Source organism: Tribolium castaneum, chromosome 1 (assembly GCF_031307605.1).
Source record: "Tribolium castaneum strain GA2 chromosome 1, icTriCast1.1, whole genome shotgun sequence".
Lineage (NCBI taxonomy): Eukaryota > Metazoa > Arthropoda > Insecta > Coleoptera > Tenebrionidae > Tribolium > Tribolium castaneum.
In genome coordinates, this window is record NC_087394.1 from 2,715,154 (window position 1) to 2,736,996 (window position 21,843).

Genomic DNA, 21,843 nt, shown 5'->3' on the forward strand with positions numbered 1-21,843 from the left:
TCTAGAAAGTTTTTGTTTTACTCGAGCCTGCAGTCTTTCAGTCATATTTTTCTTAATGTCTCAATCACACAGTTTTTAAGTCCCTAAGTGCTTCCAATTTTTAGCTTTTTGGGTCCCCATATTTCATATTCATTTCCTAAATTTTTCAATTTATCGTAGTTTTGTTATCATATAATTTCAGTTTTTCGATTATTTTTTTAATTTAGAACAATTTTTTAGTATAACAATTAATTATATTTTTTGCAACCTTTTTTGAGCTTTTTTTACAAAAACCTATATTTTGATTTTTTTGTTTTTTCAATAGAAATTTTTACAATAAAAATTATGTTTTTATTGGTTTAATGGAAGAACTTTTAAAACATATCTTTTAAAATCTTGATCAATAAAATGAATAATACATAAATTCTTGAAAAAGTTAAAATCACAGTCCATAATGGAACATACTGTGAAAGGGCAAACAAATAACAAACAAGAAAAAAAAAAGAAAAAATTACTATTAAATTTGAACTTAAAACATCACAATTCGATGTTTTTTCGGCAAAATTTTTCCAGAAAACCGGCCAAAGTTCCCTTAGAAAGCCTGCAAAACTTGCAAAAGTTGGCATTGGAGTCCGGTGATGAGTCGTTGGTCCGCAATTATGACTATTCATCCGGCGGCACATTGTGGCCGAAAAGTTGTTGAAAATTATTCGTATTCTTCGGCACGTGAGTGGAATATTTCGTCGAGGGAGTGGACCGAGAAATATTCCACTTTTCAGACTGTCATGTTTGTAGCACTGTCATTACGAAGAGGGTGCAGCTCCAGGAAAGTTTGATTTGAAATCGAGGTGATTGGAAATCCATCACGTAATAGCCGCCATGCTGTCAAGGCGCGGAATGAAAAATGGCTCCGAGATATTTCCACGTCGAAAATACCCTTTCATTTTCGCCGAAGGACTACTCAGCGGAGCTTCTCTATGATGGAAACTTTCATTTCCGAAGAGGATTTGCTTAATTGCTGGAGATGGGGGCGCACTGCATCCGGAATAACAAGTTTCTACAGTTTTTGATCATAAAAATTTGTAATCAGGCAAGAATCAAAGTCAGATGTTGGGCAACCAACACAGCACACTTCCATATGTACAACAAGCTGGATTAATTAATGAAACATGTGCTTTAACACTACTCGCAAGTGAAACTTGTAAATTAGCAAGTAGTAATGATGTTAAGCTCGTATTTGTATCTAAATAGGTTATTACTTTGGTAGAATTATTCAAATCAGATTTTTAAGTTCCTAGTTGTTAAAATAGAAGTTTTAACTTAAACACTACAATAAAATATTTCCATTTTTAGTTTTTATTACAAAATAACCGATTTAGTACGAAGTAAATGAGTTGTGAATCAAATGGTAGGTAATTGTAGCTATCATATTATTATATGCACAATTTAAAAAAAATAAAATATTACCGCACAATTATTATTGATTTATTCTGAGTACTATAAGGTCCAGTATCAAGAATTCTGAACAATAATATTCTGTATTATTTTCTACATTTAAAGATAAAAAAGTTCTTTATCTTTTTAACTAGCATATTATTTTTGTTTTGATTTTTATGTAGTACTTTAGTGACTTCTAGCTTTCTTGGAAAAACAATCACTTCTTTGAGATCATACAGGAGTTTTAATTCTGTATCAGTACTCAATAAAAAATTGTTAAACATTTTAATTAAAAAAATCAAAACTAATAAAACACAATGTTTACTCTTAATAGTTTAAGCAGAAACATCTATATAATATACAGGGTGTCCCGACTAAAACCCACATTTGAAGTATTAGGAATTTTAATAATGATACCCATCTAAAAATTTGTACACAACCATAATTCTTTAGATCCTAGTTGACAAAAATATTTCTAAGATGGCGGCATATCCGGTTATACCAGAAGTTTTTATCAAATTTTTTATTTTAAGTAAATTTTTATTTTAAATATAAAGCTATGTTTCTACTGCATTTTTGGATTACGTGAGTTATTTTCAAAATGTTTGGATTGGCATCTTTGAGTTTAAAAATCAATAACTAAGCTATTTTCAAAAATTCTGAAATCTACTTTGACATTTTTGAAAAAAAAGATTTAAGTCTTTTTTTGGTGCTTTGAATTTGCAAAAAATATTCGCAAACACCAAATTTTTAAAATTAAGTTTGCAGAACTTCAAACTCAAACTTTAAATTAATCAGTGGTAAAATACAATGTGTTCAAAAATGGTTGTTCATCAAATCACCTTTGAAATTTAAACGTAATGTGCCGCTTAATTTACATTGTGAATGCGGTCAAAGTGACAGATCCGTCAAAATAATGCAAAGATTTAAAAACGAAAAGAATACACAACAACAAAAATTACAGACATACAAAACACAAATCAAAACAAACCCTCACTTAAAAAAACTTTGCCGAAAAATGCCAAAAAGTGAGATAAAAGCTAGTTCAAAAACTTGACAGAAAAATTGCGATTGTCATTTAGACTAAGCGGCACATTAATTTTGAATTCCATAGTCAACTTGATAAACAATCATTTTTGCACACATTGTATAAGAAATCAATGTTTTTCAAATCTAAATTTAATAAATTTATTTTGATTTAACGAAAAAAAAACAAAATTTTAAAGAGAACTAATAATAATAATAATAATAATAATAATAATAATAATAATAATAATAATTTATTTGTGGCAGTAAAATAATTACAATGGACCAAAATGCAGCAAAACTGATCAAGGTTTTGGCCCAGACAATAAATAAAAAATAATAAAAAATAAAAATAAACAATGTGATTAATGAAACATAAAAATTATAATAAAAAAATATAATCTAATTCTATTTAACAAAATTACAGAGAAGAAAAATAAGAAAATAAGAAAAACAAAAAAATCATTTTGAAAGAAACATTTTATATTTGTGTTTAAAATTGCTGATTTTAGAGTTTTTTAACGTCAAAGGAACTTTATTGTAAAATGAATAGATATTATAAGCAAAACCCCGGCGAAATATTCATGTCCTATATGGTGGTAAAGATATGAGACCCTTGTGTCTTAGGTTTAAATTGTGAATAAAAATCATTTATTTAATAAAAAACGTTCTTTTGTTAAACTGTGCAAAAATATCTGGAGTAAGTAAAAATTTCTGGCAATGTCAAAACTCGATACTTATAACAGATAAGTATAGAAAATGCTAATACAGATATTTGCAGAATTAATTTTTTTTTCACCAAGTAAAATAAAAAATTAAGCATTCTTTTAAAAAAAAATTGACTAAAATTGACTAAAGGTTTATAAAAGTTGTCTAAAAATAACGGCAAAAAACAGCAAAATTATCAATTTTTGATTTACTTTCGTTTTTATAACAGAAAAACTTAAATCTTGTTCTATTTTAATTCTTTGGATTTTTTAGTTCCTCAGTGCTTCAGTCCTTGAAACATTAACGTTATGAGTACCTACTACATTAGCTTATTTAGGACCAGTTTATAGAAGCGTCATTAGTTTAATCTGGGATTAAATGCGTGATTAAATAGTCAGGTGACCAAATTAAAGCATTTTGATTGGTCTATTTGCGTTGTAGAGTTTTATAGAAACGGGCTCTTAGTGTCTCAATAGTTTGCTATTCAGAATGTCAGTTTTTCAATTCATTATTTTTTTGGCATTTCAGTTTAGTTCTCTTTTAGTTTCTCCAAGAATAATTTTTACAATTTTTTTTAAATTTTTGTTAGTTTCTTAGAGACAGTTATTCAATAAAACACTCTTTCCAAGAATATAAAAAATTAAAATGTTTATTTAAGGTAAAATGGTGTACATAAAAGTAACAGATTTGCATAATAAAGGAAAATTGATTAAGTTGCAAAAATGCCAAGTAAATACTTGACACTAACATTTTTCTTATTTTCGCCCTGACATGCAATCTTTTGAATAAAAATCAACAGTTTTCATGCAAAATAATTACAGAAAGTTGCTTTCAACTAATTTTCCGAATTTGTAAACGATTTGCATTTGCACCCTGTGATCACCAATCAGACACTCCGTCCAAATTAGCATATTTTTGCTGTTTGTTCCTCGTCGAAATTAAAGTCTTCTCGTGTAAAATAGCGCCCTCTCGCACACTCCATCATTATTCCCGTCATCATCCATCAAAACCCATCGATTACCGCCTGAAATTTGAGCACGTGGGCGTGCCCACTTATTCATTACATAAGACAAATTTCGCGTAAATCCATCGATCAGCTGAATTAGGCGAATCACCCTGTATGTGGCCAACCTCCTGTTGCTAGCTCCCCTCAGCTGTAATGAGAACAATGGGGTGTAAATTTTCGCTAACCGGAAAAGTCGAGGCACGTGTCTGGCAGACCGTTGCAACAATGGCCAAAGCAGATGAAACTGTTGCGACAAAAACTGCTACCTGGGATAAACAGATGCGCAAGGGACAAAAAGTTGGGACAATGCAACATGCTGCTAGTTTAGAGACGGTGTTGCTGCAGATTGAAATGTAGCAAGAGGGAAAGGGAGGTGGTGGATGGGGTACTTGTTGAATTGAGAGGTTCGAGCTCGAACAAATAAAAGGGCGAAAATAATTACAATAAAATATGTTTTATTTAAAATACTTGCGTAAAATTGTTTCTCAACAATAATTAAAGTTTTTGTGCGTAATTTAATCAAAACAATAATGATTTCGAAAATGGAATTATTAAAAAACCAAAGTTAATTAGATTGAGAACAATTTTTATAACTATAAGAAAAAATAATACAGCAATGTTGTTACCATTTCTTCTTCTTTTTCTTCTTATTTTTTTGGTTTCTATTTTATTGGAAAATAATCAGACGTACCATCTTACTGTAGACCACTTAAAATTTGTCTTGCTTATGCATTTTTCTACGAAACAAAGTTAAAGTTATGTGAGTTAAAATTAAATAGTTTGAACATTATCTTAGAGAAAAAAAATTACTAAAGTAGTATAAAAAAATTACGGACCCACTTTTAGATGAGGTTGTTAGGTAATTTAGTAGATGTTTAATTGTAACTTTAGTTAATTAAGACCAATAGTAGTTTCAGATCATACGTGGAAAAGCTTTGTGTTAAAAATTTACATTTTTTTAAATACAAGAACTTAAAAAAATCTTAAAAATTAACTAATAGTAGCGCAAAGTTTAGTGTTTGCTCTTTAATATTTTTTTTTTAATTTTTCTACAATTCTTTATAATAAAAATTAATTAATTAATTTATTTATTACTTATAAGCAAAGTTGGCATTTTGTATTCAATTACAGTAAAACCTCCCATTAGTGGACACCTCTCGACAACGGACAATTTAAGATTCCGCATCGGTGTCCGTTGTTGAGAAGTTTTACCTCGAGTTTTACGTACAATGTAATTGTAATTATTTTTTATTACCTATAATCAGTTACCTACATATTAATTTATATAAAAACTAATCTTTGTAATTAATTACATTATAACAAACTATTTTACAAAATAATTTTTTAAGGTTGCTAAATGGGTGTTAAAGTATAAATTACGTTCATCATTTTTGAAGTTACTTCCCTGAAAATTATGCAGTTAAATTTAAAAACCATTATTTTTTAAATTGGTGTACCTAGAAGAACTGGTATTAGAGCTTTTGGTTAAAAACGAAGATTTTAAGATTTTGGAAGTGAAACCCAAATACTAATACTCATGAATATAAGTTAAAAATATAAATTGATAAACATAATTTAAAAAATATAGATTTTTATACAAATTTTAATACCTTGAGGTGGAATTTTAATAAAAAATTTATAACATGTTTCTATTTTTTGTGCGAGTATTCATTCTTATACAATATTTTTAAAAACGACGGATTCTAATATTTTATAAAAAATACCAAATTATAAAATTACAATGTAATTTAATACAAATTAATTAAATTACGTTGTAATTAGATTAATCTGTAATTAGTTACACATTAATCGATTACATTGGGTAAATGTAAATAAACATTTCTTGAATAATCTGTTACAGAGTAATTGAATTACAAATTACATTGTTAATTGTAATAATTAATTTTTAATTAGATTATATTTTACACAACACTGCTGTAAAGTAGTTTCAAAAAAATTGTTATTGTTTTGTGTCATCTGAGAACAACAAATTAAACGTTGGTAAATTAAATATTGATACCTTCAAAAAATAAATAATTAGTCAAATTTTTCGTAGGTATTAGTAAAAATTTGCAAAAAAATTTTTTGCTCAAAAACGTCATTTAAGCATCGTTGAATTAAAATTACAGTATGGAACGCTTTAATAAACATTTTAATCGCAATTAAAATTTATGTTCCCAATGCAAAATAAATGGCAACTTAAATCGAATTTGTTTGATTTTTAATTAAATTTAAAATTAAATTAATTTTGGTTTTTAAACTCACTTTAGTAATGATTAAACTTCAATTAATTACTACTTAGGTATTTTCAATTTTATTGATTAATATTGTTAATTAATTAATTTTAATTATAAGAAAGAGTAAAAAATCTGAAAAAATTTACATAGGTAGAGAATAACATTAAGTGCCGGATTACAGAAATTTAATTCGTTGTTAAAAGTTACCAATGCGAATCGACCAATCATATTTATTCAATTTGGTCACGTGGTCAGTTAATCACGCATTTAATTGCGAATTAAATTAATAACGCTTTTATAAACCGGTCCTAAAAAGCGGTTTACAAAAGTTTTATTAATTTAATCTGCAATTAAATGCACCATTAACTGAACACGTGACCAAATTGAAATAACTTGAATGGTCTAATCGCGTGGTTAACTTTTAACAACGAATTAAAATGTAATAAAGATTTTTATAAACCAGCTATTTAATAGTATGCGCTGAATTCGGTGTTACTATTAGTGTTTGTGACATACTGTAAGATATTTTTAGCAGAAGCAAAGTTAGGTAATAGATATAAAAAATATTACAAAATATTACAAAAGTGAATCTTTTTACGGAAGAAATGCAAGTCTTGTAGTAAATTTATGTCACTCTTTATTTTTCATTTATTAATTTTTGAGTTTAAAAAAAAATGTGAACAAGTCGCCTAATTCAAATATGTACTAAAATTTTAATGAAACTATGAGCATTTTTTTAAATTATTATTGTAGAATTAGATTTAAAAATTAAACTAACAGTAGATTTGTTATTAATTCAACATCTTATACTTCTAAGAAAACATCCTTCCCTATCATTTTAACTCCAGTGTATTGTTCCATATTTGTCGGTAATTTAATTATTTATAAAGTTTCATGTGTCTAGTAAAAACAACAATCCACGTCCTCCTTTTTCCTTGCTATAAATAAAAATAAATTTAAGTCAGGTCGTCTATATTAAGAAATCATGCTCTGTGTAACGTTTAATACCTTAAATAATTGATGAAATTGCGGAGCAGCGAGAAAATAATCTATAACAATCAACTATTTACGTTAATGCAATGACCTGAAATGTCAACAGAAAGTGACTCAAATGTTCTATAATTAAAACGTTAAAATTTCAGAACGCACTTTCCACCACGTGAATTTTTCACAAGCCTGAAATTGCATAATGGCCTTACAATAAACCTAGACCTTGTATTGATTTGTGCCAAAATTGTGTTATCCTGGCCAACTGTTGCTCTTCCATCTCCATCTTTTTGCATCTTGCAGTCTCCGAGCATCCGGTGCTAATTAAATTTCCACCTTACCCGTGTTCCATATTAACTTTATTGAATTAGCATAACATCTTCAGTAGGGCTGTGGTCATCTGCCTAATCCGATTACCGTGCTCACAAGAACAATAAATCAATTCACGTGCCTGTTCTTACAATTAACAACGAATCGATACCAATTAAAATTTCATCACGGCGGAATTTTTGCAGCGAAGGGAGAAGGAAGCCGCTTTAAAACGTCCGGAGCCATCAACTTGAGCCCTGTTGGCTGTAATTAATGATGATATTCGCCTAGAACGGGCCTGCCTTGGACTAATATTAAAGCTTCAGAGGGTCGCAAAACAAACGACTTATTTCGACAACGACGAGATTTTTCGATGTTTAAGAAAATTGGACGAACTGAACTGCCGAAGGCCACTTATTCCATCTCGACGGAACGGAGCGCTAAGAAGATCAACTTTTCACAGGAGCTTAAACTGTCGCACTTAAAAATAACAACGTTAATTAGTGGACAAGACTCAAGTTTGGTGTTTTGCAAAATTCGCCGGTTAACTGGTAAACAGACACATTAATAGCAACAAACACAACTATTGCAGTACCTGCAATGTTGCAACGATTTAATTAAACTAGAAATGGTCTGTTCGGTACAGGACTGCAGTTGATTGCATGATGTTCAGATTTTTATTAGGTACCCACGCGAAAACATTGTGATGTAGTAGCTGCTTTAAAATTGTTCTAAAACTTGTTTTGTGTAAGACATATGTAAAAAATTTTGCTTAATAAAACTCACAATCGGTTTTTTACGTTTTATTACAATCAACATTCAAGTATCTTCTAAACTTAATAAAAATCAATATTTTTTATAATTTTGTGTTTACTTATCGTAAAAAAATGCCCGTTTCCATCTCAACGATAGCGACACTAACCTATTAAATGTTCCTAGCCATTGATGCAAAGCAAAATACGGCGCAAAAAAAATTATAGCAAAATCACCTTGTATATCAGACGCCGTACTTCGGGAAAGTTTTTAAGGGTGATCGTAGCCTAATGTAAGTCGGTACAAACTTAACTATTACAATAAGAAACTCATTGATTCATAATTAGTTACCAAAAACAAAAAATGCAACACAAATACAAATTTCAAAAAAAAATAATTTACATATTAACTGTTTAAAAACTATAAAAGCGTCCACGTCGCATTTTTTTTTTCAAAATTAGCTATTATAAATTATTCATGCACATCAAAAAATAATATATAATAATAATAACCATTTTAGAAAATTATCAGTCTTATTAAAAAAATATTTGGTAAAATGAGACGTCGGTGTTTTTATAGTTTTGAAACAGCTAATATAAATAAAATAAAACCAAAAAAATTAATAACAATGCATCTTTTACAACAGTGATTAATTTACATTCAAAAAGTAAACTTGAATTAAATGCTGCCAGCACAAAAGTAAATGTGTTTTCGCTATACAATTTTTTAGCAAACAAAATAGATTTTAATTAGTAAGTTGTAGTTGGTAAAAAGTACTTTAACGATAAATAAAACAGTTATAATTAACAACTTGTTACAGTCAAGATAATAAGCTGGAAGTCATACATTCTGAAATCGAAATATTTTATTTCTAACTAAAAGTTTAATCAAATCTATTATAAATAAATTAACTTAAAAAAGTTTAAGGAGAATTATTGTAAGATTAGTTATAGGTAAGTAGGTGTTTAAAATTTCAAATTTCAAAGTTTAAATTTTTTATATTCATTTCTTTATTTTTTTATGTTTTTGAGTTGATAGTTCATTGTCCTACAATTTCAAGTTTCTCAGTTTACAGTTTTGTACAGAATTTTAGTCTGACTGTTTTTTAGTTTTTTTCTCTTTAGATATTTCAGTAGTTTTCAGTCTCTTAGTGCATTGGTTTTATACTTAAAATCTGTTTCAATTTATCAAAAATTTTCTTTTTCAGTTTCTCTGTTTTTCAGTCTCTTAGTTCATCAAAATTTCAATGTCACAATTTTTCATATTCTTTGTGTAATATATTTATAGTTTCTTAGCGTTAAAGTTACTTACTAACAGTGTAATTTTTTTTTTTTTTATTTAGATATATTTATTTTCATACTTTAAAATTCGAGTAAATACCAAAAAAAAGTTGAAGACAAAACACCTGTTACTTCTTGAAGTTATTGAATTTGTAAAAAAAGTGTACATTTTTGTAAAAAATACTCTAAAGAAGTTGTGGAAAAATTAATTAGTGGCAAACTGCACTAAAAGTTCTGAATACAAAATTCTACTAAAAATAAAAATTTTAATTAAATGTAAAACATTTCATAATGCAAATATGCCTGATTCTGGCAAAATGTATTTTTGTTTTTCCTGCTGTAGAAATTATTATAAAAAAAATGTATCCCATCAAACTTTTTTTTAATGCCTCATTTCCATTAATTTACAACGTCTGTTATTAAATTTTTTTATAGATTTTCTGTGCAATATAGAATTATAAGTTTTCTACAAAACGTATTTCGTTTTATTTTTTTTTGTAATAAAATGTGTTTTACCAAAAAATATGTTTTTGTTCGTCCTGCTGTATGTGTCCAATAATACAAGATATTTTAATGCCTAATTTCTATTAATTTACAGCTTTATTATTATTAACTTTTTTATAGCTTTTTCGGGCAATAAAGAATTGTTTGCACTTTCGGAACTAAAAATGATACTTAAGTCCCTGTAGACAGAAAATGATGTATATTTTAGTTTCAAAAATGCAAAAATAGCGGATATACCTCAGGACCAAAGTACCTAAATTTCTTGAGTGGTTGTTGCCTACCTGCTTTGCCCTCGAAAAGGCTGCACTTTTGACCCTCTGTATTGTTTTCTGAATACTTATTTCGTTTTATTTGTTTTTGTAATAAAATTTAATTCACTAAAAATTATGTTATGTTTTTCCTGAGGTTGGAATTAATAAAAAATGTATCCTTTACTACCACATTTTTTCATATCTACTTTCTATTATTTTACAATTTTTTGACAACTAAATAAAGTTTTAACCTCCCAAAAATTCAGTCGCCACTTTTAGAGTAAAGAGAAAGAAAAGAAAAACTTTGTCCGTAACTTATACTAATTTTATTTAAATTTATAAAAATTGAACAGAACAATCGCACCTTATTATTAAATATACACAAATCTATCAACGTTGAGACCAACTTCAGAGCCCTTTTCTACTCGCATTCAAGTATTTATATACATTTTTCTCCAAAAATTTTATCGTGGTTTTATTGTCTTCATTGATCAAACTTAGCCACAACGCTTCACAAATACGATTGTGACTATAATCTTATCTAAATGCCTCTATAAAAAACACTCAACATTCAGACCCAAAATCTGCTCAAACGGCGACTTCGGGCCCATTTCCCCTCGAGTCGGAATGAAATTAAAGCGTGTTTAGGGCTCTGCTTGGAGTGACACCGTGTCTGGAGGGAAATTAGGCGAGATATGAGTAAATGATAGGATCTAACACGGACGGTACCTGGTGCTAGCCGGCCGACTCCTAAGGGAGCGAATTGTTCGAGGCTAGCAAGGCGCAATTTTCCCACACTACAAGGGGAAGACCACGCTCGATATGTGCCAGGGGGTGGCTTAAATCACCTGACAAGGGGGCGTTTGTTAATTTAAGAAATAATCTAAACAACTCTTCTTAAAAATAGTGAGCTTATCGCAAGCAATTATCTCGTCCAGTGTTTGGTAAAATAAAACAGTTCACGAACACATTTTTATTATTAAATGCATGTACTATCTAAATTATTTATGCTTTCGTCCATTAATTTACGTAGAATAAAGCAAAATATAATTAAATGCGCTATTAATACCACTGGTGGCGCTAATTTGGGAAAAACCCAGTAAAATTCAAAGCAAGACAAACAGCTAATCCTGGCGTTGCGACAAGAAAACGCTTTTAGTTCCGGCAAACCGTCTCAGCGATCAAAAATGGCGATTTCAGCTTAAGATAACACGTTTCCAGTTTGCGGATGAAAAATAGGACTTCCATCCAACTTTTAATTCGCCGTAAAGTTAGACAGCGATCCGGCTAATGAAGGAATTTACTCGTAATGATGATGAATCGTTGAGGAATTAATAAACGTCTTACGAGAAACAAGCGTGTTTTCGATGGCTCTAGTCACCGACAGGTGAATTATTCACCAAATTACATCGATGAAAATGAAATCATTAATTTATTAAATTGGTTGATTAAATTTTCAAACGGGTTTATTTTTGTGCCGGGATAGTGCCGGATTTAATTAAAATAGGAGAGCTTTGTAGTTGATAAATTCAGCGACATCACAATTTAATTGGCTCGATGTGTAGTGTGACTAAACTATGCTTTCATGCCATAGTTTAAAATATTACTAGCATTTTTGACTGCATTAATTAACTCAAGTGCATTTCACTCAATTTTGACCAGTAATAGTGAGGTGAAGATGTAATTTTGATTAATGAGGCATAAGCTGATTTAGACCAGAAATTATTTTTCGATTTGCATTAAATTAAAGGCGTGTAAATATGCATACGCCTACCTTACGCCACGCTAAATGCGGCATAATTGGTGGAGGCGCCGGGATAATTAAAAACACATCACTCTGAAAAGAGTTCACGCATTGTGCCACAGATGCTTTAAACGTTAATAATATTGTGAAATGTTTTGTTAATTACTTCTAAAGTCATAAGTACAAGAAAACAGTTTTTTCGTCAGTCAAAAGTTCAAAATCGGCAAGAAAACGTTGTTCTTATGTTTTTCAGTACTAGTTTTTAAATCTACAAATTAATATACTTTATGTGATTTTGTAAATTTGTTTAAGTTTAGAGTAAACAGTTTCACACAAATTTTGATCAAATTGCGATTGTTTTCGGAAAATATTTAACATGCATCTCGGTATTACAAAGTCATTTTTTATTACTCGTAAGTTTTTTTTTCTGTTTTATTAAACACACAGTTGTAATAAAAAGATAAGACTTTTAGTGCCTTGGTACATATTTTTTTGCAAACATCAAAAAAAAACATCGAATTACACCGAATTCGATGTTACCTGTATGTTTCACTCAATCTAATTTATTGCTTATCAAAATTTCGTAAAAATTAAAACGAAAACTTAAAAAAATATTGGCTGACAAATCTTAAAATTCATGTTATTGTCAACATTTCTTTACAAAAATAATTTAAAAAAATTCCATTTTTGATTTTTCAGTAACGTTTTTAAACTAAATTCTCCTAGTTGTTTTGTGACATTTAGCTAAACCCAACCATTCTATAAAACTAGCTAAAAACTCACCGAACTAAATTAAACATAATGTTGATTAACAGTTTCAGCAAAATTTTGAATAAAATCAACAAAAACAATAAAAAATTGTGTTATGTTTGACTTTATCAATTATTTAAGCACTTTTTTTTTAACCAAAGACTCATTCGTTTTTTGTAAGTTTTGTAAAGACAGGCCAAACTAAGTAAAAAGTTCCTATTTTTTTCCTTTATTAAGCATTTAAATCCATTTTTCCAAAAAAATTTGCTAAAACTAGCTAAAAAGTGATCGGATTAGACTGAAATTGATGTTTACATCATTTCATAATTTCATAATTTTATCATGTTATGATGTTATCATATTATCATATTATCATATTATCATATTATCATATTATCATATTATCATATTATCATATTATCATATTATCATATTATCATATTATCATATTATCATATTATCATATTATCATATTATCATATTATCATATTATCATATTATCATATTATCATATTATCATATTATCATATTATCATATTATCATTTTATTATTTTAACATTCATTATTTCCTCATTTCATGACTATCGTCAAAAAATTTTAATCATCAGCGATTGTATTAGAAGTGAGAAAACACTAAGAGCTTAAAATCAAGACAGCATATATACAGAAGCAGTTGTCACCATTGTCACAACAAATCAATTGTTATTCAGTGGTTCTGGAGTCGTAACCAAACAGTTGTTTGTTACTCTGTAAACGTAACAAAATAAAAATAAAAAGTAAACTTATAAAACGAGTTTTTTATACTGTTGTTTGTAATTTGCCTTTTTTTTGCCATTTTTAAACAAAAAATTTTACCTTCAATGGGATTAGAAATTTTTGTGATGATTGGTAATGTCTTAAAGACATTGGCAACTTATTTTACCTGTTTTATGTTTTAATAGAAATTGAAAATATCATTCGTTTTATAACAATAGAGATAATCGCTTCAAAAAAAAAATCGTGACGTCACAACCGCTTCTTATCAAAGACAATTCTTATCACTGAACCCTCTCAATCTCCAAGAACATTATATATATTTAAATATTTTTCACACATATTCTACAAAGTCAAAAATTTGCAAATTTTTTGATTAATTTCTGTTCTAAAATTTGTTTTAAACTTCGCAAAAACATCGGAGACTATTTAAACTAAATAATTATAACTATTTTTTGACTAATTTCTTTTCTAAATTTTGTTTTAAATTTCGCGAAAACATCCAAAAAATTTTCTCAAGTTTCGCTAAACTTTAACAATGTCATTTAAAGTCCAAAACTATTTGATCATATTGGATCAAATGCTTGCTAGGCGGTTATGACGTCATAATTTCAACTTTAAATAGAAATAACTTGAGTCAGAGAGCAAATACTGAGAAACGGTTTTCACTACTGTAATAAGCGCTTTCAGAACTATCACTTAAGATGAAGCTGTTTTTTGAGTTACTAGTGCCTTTAATTTAAAAAAAAAACTGTTCTAATTTTTTTTATCCAAATTCTGCCAAAAAACACGAAACTGGCTGATAATAAAGGCAATCTGGCATAGACGCTCCCTGAAATTTGTGAAATTGCCAAACACGGTCGCGAATTTGGTTCGAGCCAACTCAAAAAAATTTGTAAAAAATGTTCCGTCAAGTAATGACCACAAAAACATCGCACATGTTAATGCTGCGTTCGTTAATATGTTTATTAACGCATTAAAATGGAAGTAAATTACCAAAAAAAAACTTTTTATTTTTCATAATATAGTACAGGGTGTTTCAAATCTTGTAGTCAGAGCAAAAATAAATATTTCCAGTTATTAGCGTAAACGTTTAAGGGTTAAATACGCTACAATTTGATGCTTTTACGTTGTTAAGACCTATTTGTGTAAGTGGTACAGAAATAACCAAATTAAAAGAAATCAAGTCACCAGTATGTCGATCACATGACACGTAAACCTCCTTAAAGGATTTTTACAGTAAAGCACATAGAATAAAATAAATAAGTATTTATTTGCCCAAAAAAATAAAGAATTATGCAAAATTTTATAGGTTTTGAGCACGTTTTTGGCATTTTTTCCAGCTGAAAACTGCTAGTTAAGTAAAAATCAATTTGCATCCTTTTTGTATGTCCTGTCCCCTATGCCCATGCACCGACTGCATCCTCTCGGAGCGAGCGCCCTGCTCCCATGAAAAGAGACAGGCGAGCGTCGGTGGTTCGGTAACAGGTGTCGGTCCGGATCGATCCCACGCGCTTTCTGGCGCATGCGTGAGCGTCGCCACCCCGCTGCCAACGTCACGACGCCAGCACTTGCAACCAGGGAGTGGTGAGTCGCTACAACAAACCCTCAGTGCAACCCAGTGAGCCTTCAAGCAGGAGACTCCAGTGGCAGTGTGTGTGTGCAGTGTGCTTGAGGGAAAAGATGCGGGTGCGCCTCTAGCGCCCTCCCCATGCGGAGTCCTCCTCCAGGTCGGCGGTGCTTACCTGTTGGCTAAGCCGGCGTGTGCTGCTGCTGCTACTTGTTGCTATCACCTATCCTCCGCCATCACTCAACCACCTGCCGGTGCATTCCGGGACCTGCAACAGCAGAGATCGATACGGCCGCACGATGCCGCGCTGCTACATGGTGAAGAAGCAGAGCAACAAGTACAAGGACTGCTGGGACGGGGCGGCGGTGGCCGCCGCGGCGCCCGACAGCCCCACCGAGGCCTGCGTGGCGCCCCCTTACTACACGCCCCTCACCAGCAGCACAGGTAAAACACACAGACGGGGTATACAGTGTGGACGGTTTTTACGGAAGGATAGTGAGTCATTTTAGTCGATACAGGGGATTTCTGCATCGATACATAGCAAAGCGGTTCGGTTAGCGATCGGGAGAAGTCGGCCAAACGTGGTAAACACGAGTCGAAGCCTACTAGGTTCGATGGCATGCAAACCTAGTAAACATGTTGCATCGAATCGGGAACGCTTGGAATGTTTAATAAGAGGCGCAATTACAACAGGCAAAAAGGACTAATCAACATACAACCAACGAAAAAATTAATACGAGGGTGGGTTTAAAAAAGATGGAAAGAATATTAGACTTCAAAGGCATTTAGAATTATATGATACAATATGAAATAACTTGTGAAAAAATTTTACAATTTTTTTTTACATATAATTTAAATAATCAGTATAACACAAGTGCTGAACATATTTATTTGATTCACACAATGAGCTGTTTAAAAGAAATTGTAAAAATAATTATGCTTATTTTTCTAAACAAAAAAAATCTTGTGTTTTAGAAATCAATGAGTTTGCTTCTACAGTGATAATTTGATTTTGCTGAACATTGGCGTTTCTACAGGAATGGCTTAGTAATATTTCAGATGTGAATTTGTTATGATCAGACTAATTAAAAACCCTTATATCACATTTCCAAAAAATGTGTACTTTCTTAAAAAAATTTATTAACCCATCTGTTGAGAGCCACTGTGAAGCTTTTGGTGGTTTATTTGCAGTTATTTTTTTATAAATAAACATAAAAAATTCGAAAATAATATAAACGGTGTTCAAATAAAAAAATTAAACTCAACTAAAAAAGAAAAACTACAGTTAAAATTATTATTTAGAAAAAAATCAATTGAGCGAATATTTACTATATTAAGAAGAATGCAAAAATTTTTTTACTACGTACGCACCTATAATAAGTAATAATTAAAACTTAAATCACAAATAACTAAACAACTTTGTCAAAATTAACAAATACATTATAGCAAAATATGGTGGAGGCGCCAGCATAATTTTTATGTTTACACAAAAAATTTACAATATATTTTTTGTAAATGTTAAACCGCAGGTACTAACCTTCTGATTCACCAAATTTTTTTGAAATAGGGTGTTTCGGAAAAAAAGGTACAATACAAACTTTGTTTTTTTTATTTCTCAAAACAGGTTTTAAAAATTATTTAGAAAAAAATCAATTGAGCGAATATTTACTGTATTAAGAAGAATGCAAAAAAATTTTCACTACGTACGCACCTATAATAAGTAATAATTAAAACTTAAATCACAAATAATTAAACAACTTTGTCAAAATTAACAAATACATTATAGCAAAATATGGTGGAAGCGCCAGGATAATTTTTATATTTACACAAAAAATTTACAATATATTTTTTGAAAATGTTAAGCCTTAGGTATAACCTTCTGATTTACCTAATTTTTTTGAAATAAAGTGTTTCGGAAAAAAGGTACAATACAAACTTTGCTTTTTTTATTTCTCAAAACAGGTTTTAAAAATTATTTAGAAAAAAATCAATTGAGCGAATATTTACTGTAATAAAAAGAATGCAAAAAATTTTTCACTACGTACGCACCTATAATAAGTAATAATTAAAACTTAAATCACAAATAATTAAACAACTTTGTCAAAATTAACAAATACATTATACCAAAATATGGTGGAGGCGCCAGGATAATTTTTATATTTACACAAAAAATTTACAATACATTTTTTGTAAATGTTAAGCCGCAGGTACAAACCTCCTGATTCACCTAATTTTTTTGAAATAGGGTGTTTCGGAAAAAAGGTACAATACAAACTTTGCTTTTTTCATTTCTCAAAATAGGTTTTAAAAATTATTTAGAAAAAAATCAATTGAGCGAATATTTACTGTAATAAGAAGAATGCAAAAAATTTTTCACTACGTACGCACCTATAATAAGTAATAATTAAAACTTAAATCACAAATAATTAAACAACTTTGTCAAAATTAACAAATACATTATACCAAAATATGGTGGAGGCGCCAGGATAGTTTTTATATTTACACAAAAAATTTACAATACATTTTTTGTAAATGTTAAGCCGCAGGTACAAACCTCCTGATTCACCTAATTTTTTTGAAATAGGGTGTTTCGGAAAAAAGGTACAATACAAACTTTGCTTTTTTCATTTCTCAAAATAGGTTTTAAAAATTATTTAGAAAAAAATCAATTGAGCGAATATTTACTGTAATAAGAAGAATGCAAAAAATTTTTCACTACGTACGCACCTATAATAAGTAATAATTAAAACTTAAATCACAAATAATTAAACAACTTTGTCAAAATTAACAAATACATTATACCAAAATATGGTGGAGGCGCCAGGATAATTTTTATATTTACACAAAAAATTTACAATACATTTTTTGTAAATGTTAAGCCGCAGGTACTAACCTCCTGATTCACCTAATTTTTTTGAAATAGAGTGTTTCAGAAAAAAGGTACAATACAAACTTTGTTTTTTTTGTTTCTCAAAATAGGTTTTAAAAATTATTTAGAAAAAAATCAATTGAGCGAATATTTACTGTATTAAGAAGAATGCAAAAAAATTTTCACTACGTACGCACCTATAATAAGTAATAATTAAAACTTAAATCACAAATAATTAAACAACTTTGTCAAAATTAACAAATACATTATACCAAAATATGGTGGAGGCGCCAGGATAATTTTTATATTTACACAAAAAATTTACAATACATTTTTTGTAAATGTTAAGCCACAGGTACTAACCTCCTGATTCACCTAATTTTTTTGAAATAGAGTGTTTCGAAAAAAAAGGTACAATACAAACTTTGTTTTTTTTTTTTTCTCAAAACAGGTTTTAAAAATTATTTAGAAAAAAATCAATTGAGCGAATATTTACTGTATTAAGAAGAATGCAAAAAATTTTTCACTACGTACGCACCTATAATAAGTAATAATTAAATCTTAAATCACAAATAATTAAACAACTTTGTCAAAATTAACAAATACATTATACCAAAATATGGTGGAGGCGCCAGAATAATTTTTACATATACAAAAAAATTAACAATATATTTTTTGTAAATGTTAAGCTGCAGGTACTAACCTCCTGATTCACCTAATTTTTTTGAAATAGGGTGTTTCGGAAAAAAGGTACAATACAAACTTTGCTTTTTTCATTTCTCAAAATAAGTTTTAAAAGTTATTTAGAAAAAAATCAATTGAGTGAATATTTACTGTATTAAGAAGAATGCAAAAAATTTCTCACTACGTACGCACCTATAATAAGTAATAATTAAAACTTAAATCACAAATAATTAAACAACTTTGTCAAAATTAACAAATACATTATACCAAAATATGGTGGAGGCGCCAGGATAATTTTTATATTTACACAAAAAATTTACAATATATTTTTGTAAATGTTTAGCCGCAGGTACTAACCTCCTGATTCACCTAATTTTTTTGAAATAGAGTGTTTCAGAAAAAAGGTACAATACAAACTTTGTTTTTTTTGTTTCTCAAAATAGGTTTTAAAAATTATTTAGAAAAAAATCAATTGGGCGAATATTTACTGTATTAAGAAGAATGCAAAAAATTTTTCACTACGTACGCACCTATAATAAGTAATAATTAAAACTTAAATCACAAATAATTAAACAACTTTGTCAAAATTAACAAATACATTATACCAAAATATGGTGGAGGCGCCAGGATAATTTTTATATTTACACAAAAAATTTACAATATATTTTTTGTAAATGTTAAGCCGCAGGTACTAACCTTCTGATTCACCTAATTTATTTGAAATAGGGTGTTTCGGAAAAAAAGGTACAATGAAAACTTTGTTTTTTTTATTTCTCAAAACAGGTTTTAAAAATTATTTAGAAAAAAATCAATTGAGCGAATATTTACTGTATTAAGAAGAATGCAAAAAATTTTTCACTACGTACGCACCTATAATAAGTAATAATTAAAACTTAAATCACAAATAATTAAACAACTTTGTCAAAATTAACAAATACATTATACCAAAATATGGTGGAGGCGCCAGGATAATTTTTATATTTAGACAAAAAATTTACAATATATTTTTTGTAAATGGTTAGCCGCAGGTACTAACCTCCTGATTTAACTAATTTTTTTGAAATAGGGTGTTTCGGAAAAAAAGGTACAATACAAACTTTGCTTTTTTCATTTCTCAAAATAGGTTTTAGAAGTTATTTAGAAAAAAATCAATTGAGCGAATATTTACTGTATTAAGAAGAATGCAAAAAATTTTTCACTACGTACGCACCTATAATAAGTAATAATTAAAACTTAAATCACAAATAATTATACAACTTTGTCAAAATTAACAAATACATCACACCAAAATATGGTAGAGGCGCCAGGATAATTTTTATATTTATACAAAAAATTTACAATATATTTTTTGTAAATGGTTAGCCGCAGGTACTAACCTCCTGATTTAACTAATTTTTTTGAAATAGGGTGTTTCGGAAAAAAAGGTACAATACAAACTTTGCTTTTTTCATTTCTCAAAATAGGTTTTAAAAGTTATTTAGAAAAAAATCAATTGAGCGAATATTTACTGTATTAAGAAGTATACAAAAGAATTTTCACTACGTACGCCCCTATAATAAGTAATAATTAAAACTTAAATTACAAATAATTAAACAACTTTGTCAAAATTAACAAATACATTATAGCAAAATATGGTGGAGGCGCCAGGATAATTTTTATATTTACACAAAAAATTTACAATATATTTTTTGTAAATGTTAAGCCGCAGGTACTAACCTCCTGATTCACCTAATTTTTTTGAAATAGAGTGTTTCGGAAAAAAGGTACAATACAAACTTTGTTTTTTTTATTTCTCAAAACAAGTTTTAAAAGTTATTTAGAAAAAAATCAATTGAGCGAATATTTACTATATTAAGATGAAATAAAAAAAATTGTCACTACGTACGCACCTATAATAAGTAATAATTAAAACTTAAATTACAAATAATTAAACAACTTTGTCAAAATTAACAAATACATTATACCAAAATATGGTGGAGGCGCCAGAATAATTTTTATATTTACACAAAAAATTTACAATATATTTTTTGTAAATGTTAAGCCGCAGATACTAACCTCCTGACTCACTTCATTTTTTTGAAATATACTGAGTGTTTCGGAAAAAAAGGTACAATACAATCTTTGTTTTTATTATTTCTCAAAATAGGTTTTAAAATGAATAATTTTAAGATCAATATTTATAGGTCAATTTTGCTTAGTTTACAAAATATTTTAATTTTTTAACAAAAACATTTTTACGTCTTTTATTTAATTCCTACAAAAGTGATGCTTTTACCACTTTATAAAAGAATGTTCAAGGTATAAAGAAAAAAAGTGTAAAAAATATAGGATGTTTTTTTTAAAAAAACAAAAAAGTTAGAACTGTGGCTAATTTCAGGAATTTAGATATTGCAAGGGTTAGTATCTACAGCTAAGAAAAAAATATTTTTTCAACATTTAAAGGTGAATAGTTGACTCTACCTACTCGCTGCATCACCCTATTAAATCAATGTGATGTAAAAAATGAGCTTACTGTCTAAAAATACACCTAAATCTTTAATAAAATCGATTATCTTTAATGTAGTGGAATCTAATACGACATAGTTAGGAATGGTATGAGATACTTTGTGACTGAAGCAAATAATGGATCGACATTTTTAAATATTTAAATCTAATTCATTCTGTTTGCACTAACTTACCAAAGCATTCATGTCATTTTATAACTCATTACTGGATTTTATAACTCGGAAAATTCTCATATCGTCTGCATAGAGAAGACAAATAAAATCTACAGCATCATAAAAATCAATAATAAAAATATTAAAGAGCAATGGTCCAATAATTGATCCTTGAGGAACACCAAAAAGTACCAGGAAAACTGGTGATGACAAAAACAAAAAAATGTTTTACTACAGCGAGTCAGATATGAAACAATCCAAGTTATAAATGGTACATCAATGCCAAACAAATGAAAATTAAAGTCAATGTAAAATATAAATCCTGATGTTAAGAAGTG

The 21,843-nt window shown here is 28.8% G+C and overlaps 1 protein-coding gene and 1 long non-coding RNA gene across 2 annotated transcripts in view; one reads left to right on the plus strand and one right to left on the minus strand.

Moving 5' to 3' along the window:
* Positions 1 to 14,979: 14,979 nt before the first annotated feature.
* LOC135266387 (uncharacterized) lies at positions 14,980 to 15,612 on the minus strand. Its single transcript, XR_010334406.1, has 2 exons — positions 15,471 to 15,612; positions 14,980 to 15,320 (listed from the first exon to the last, which is right to left on the minus strand). It is a non-coding gene; the product is annotated as an uncharacterized LOC135266387 (long non-coding RNA).
* The window catches only part of LOC100141988 (zinc finger protein with KRAB and SCAN domains 1), a 36,648-nt gene continuing 30,399 nt past the window's right edge, over positions 15,595 to 21,843 (plus strand). Inside the window, exon 1 of the mRNA XM_064356974.1 lies at positions 15,595 to 15,739. Coding sequence (XP_064213044.1) covers positions 15,595 to 15,739 — 145 coding nt within the window. The remainder of the gene's footprint in view (positions 15,740 to 21,843) is intronic.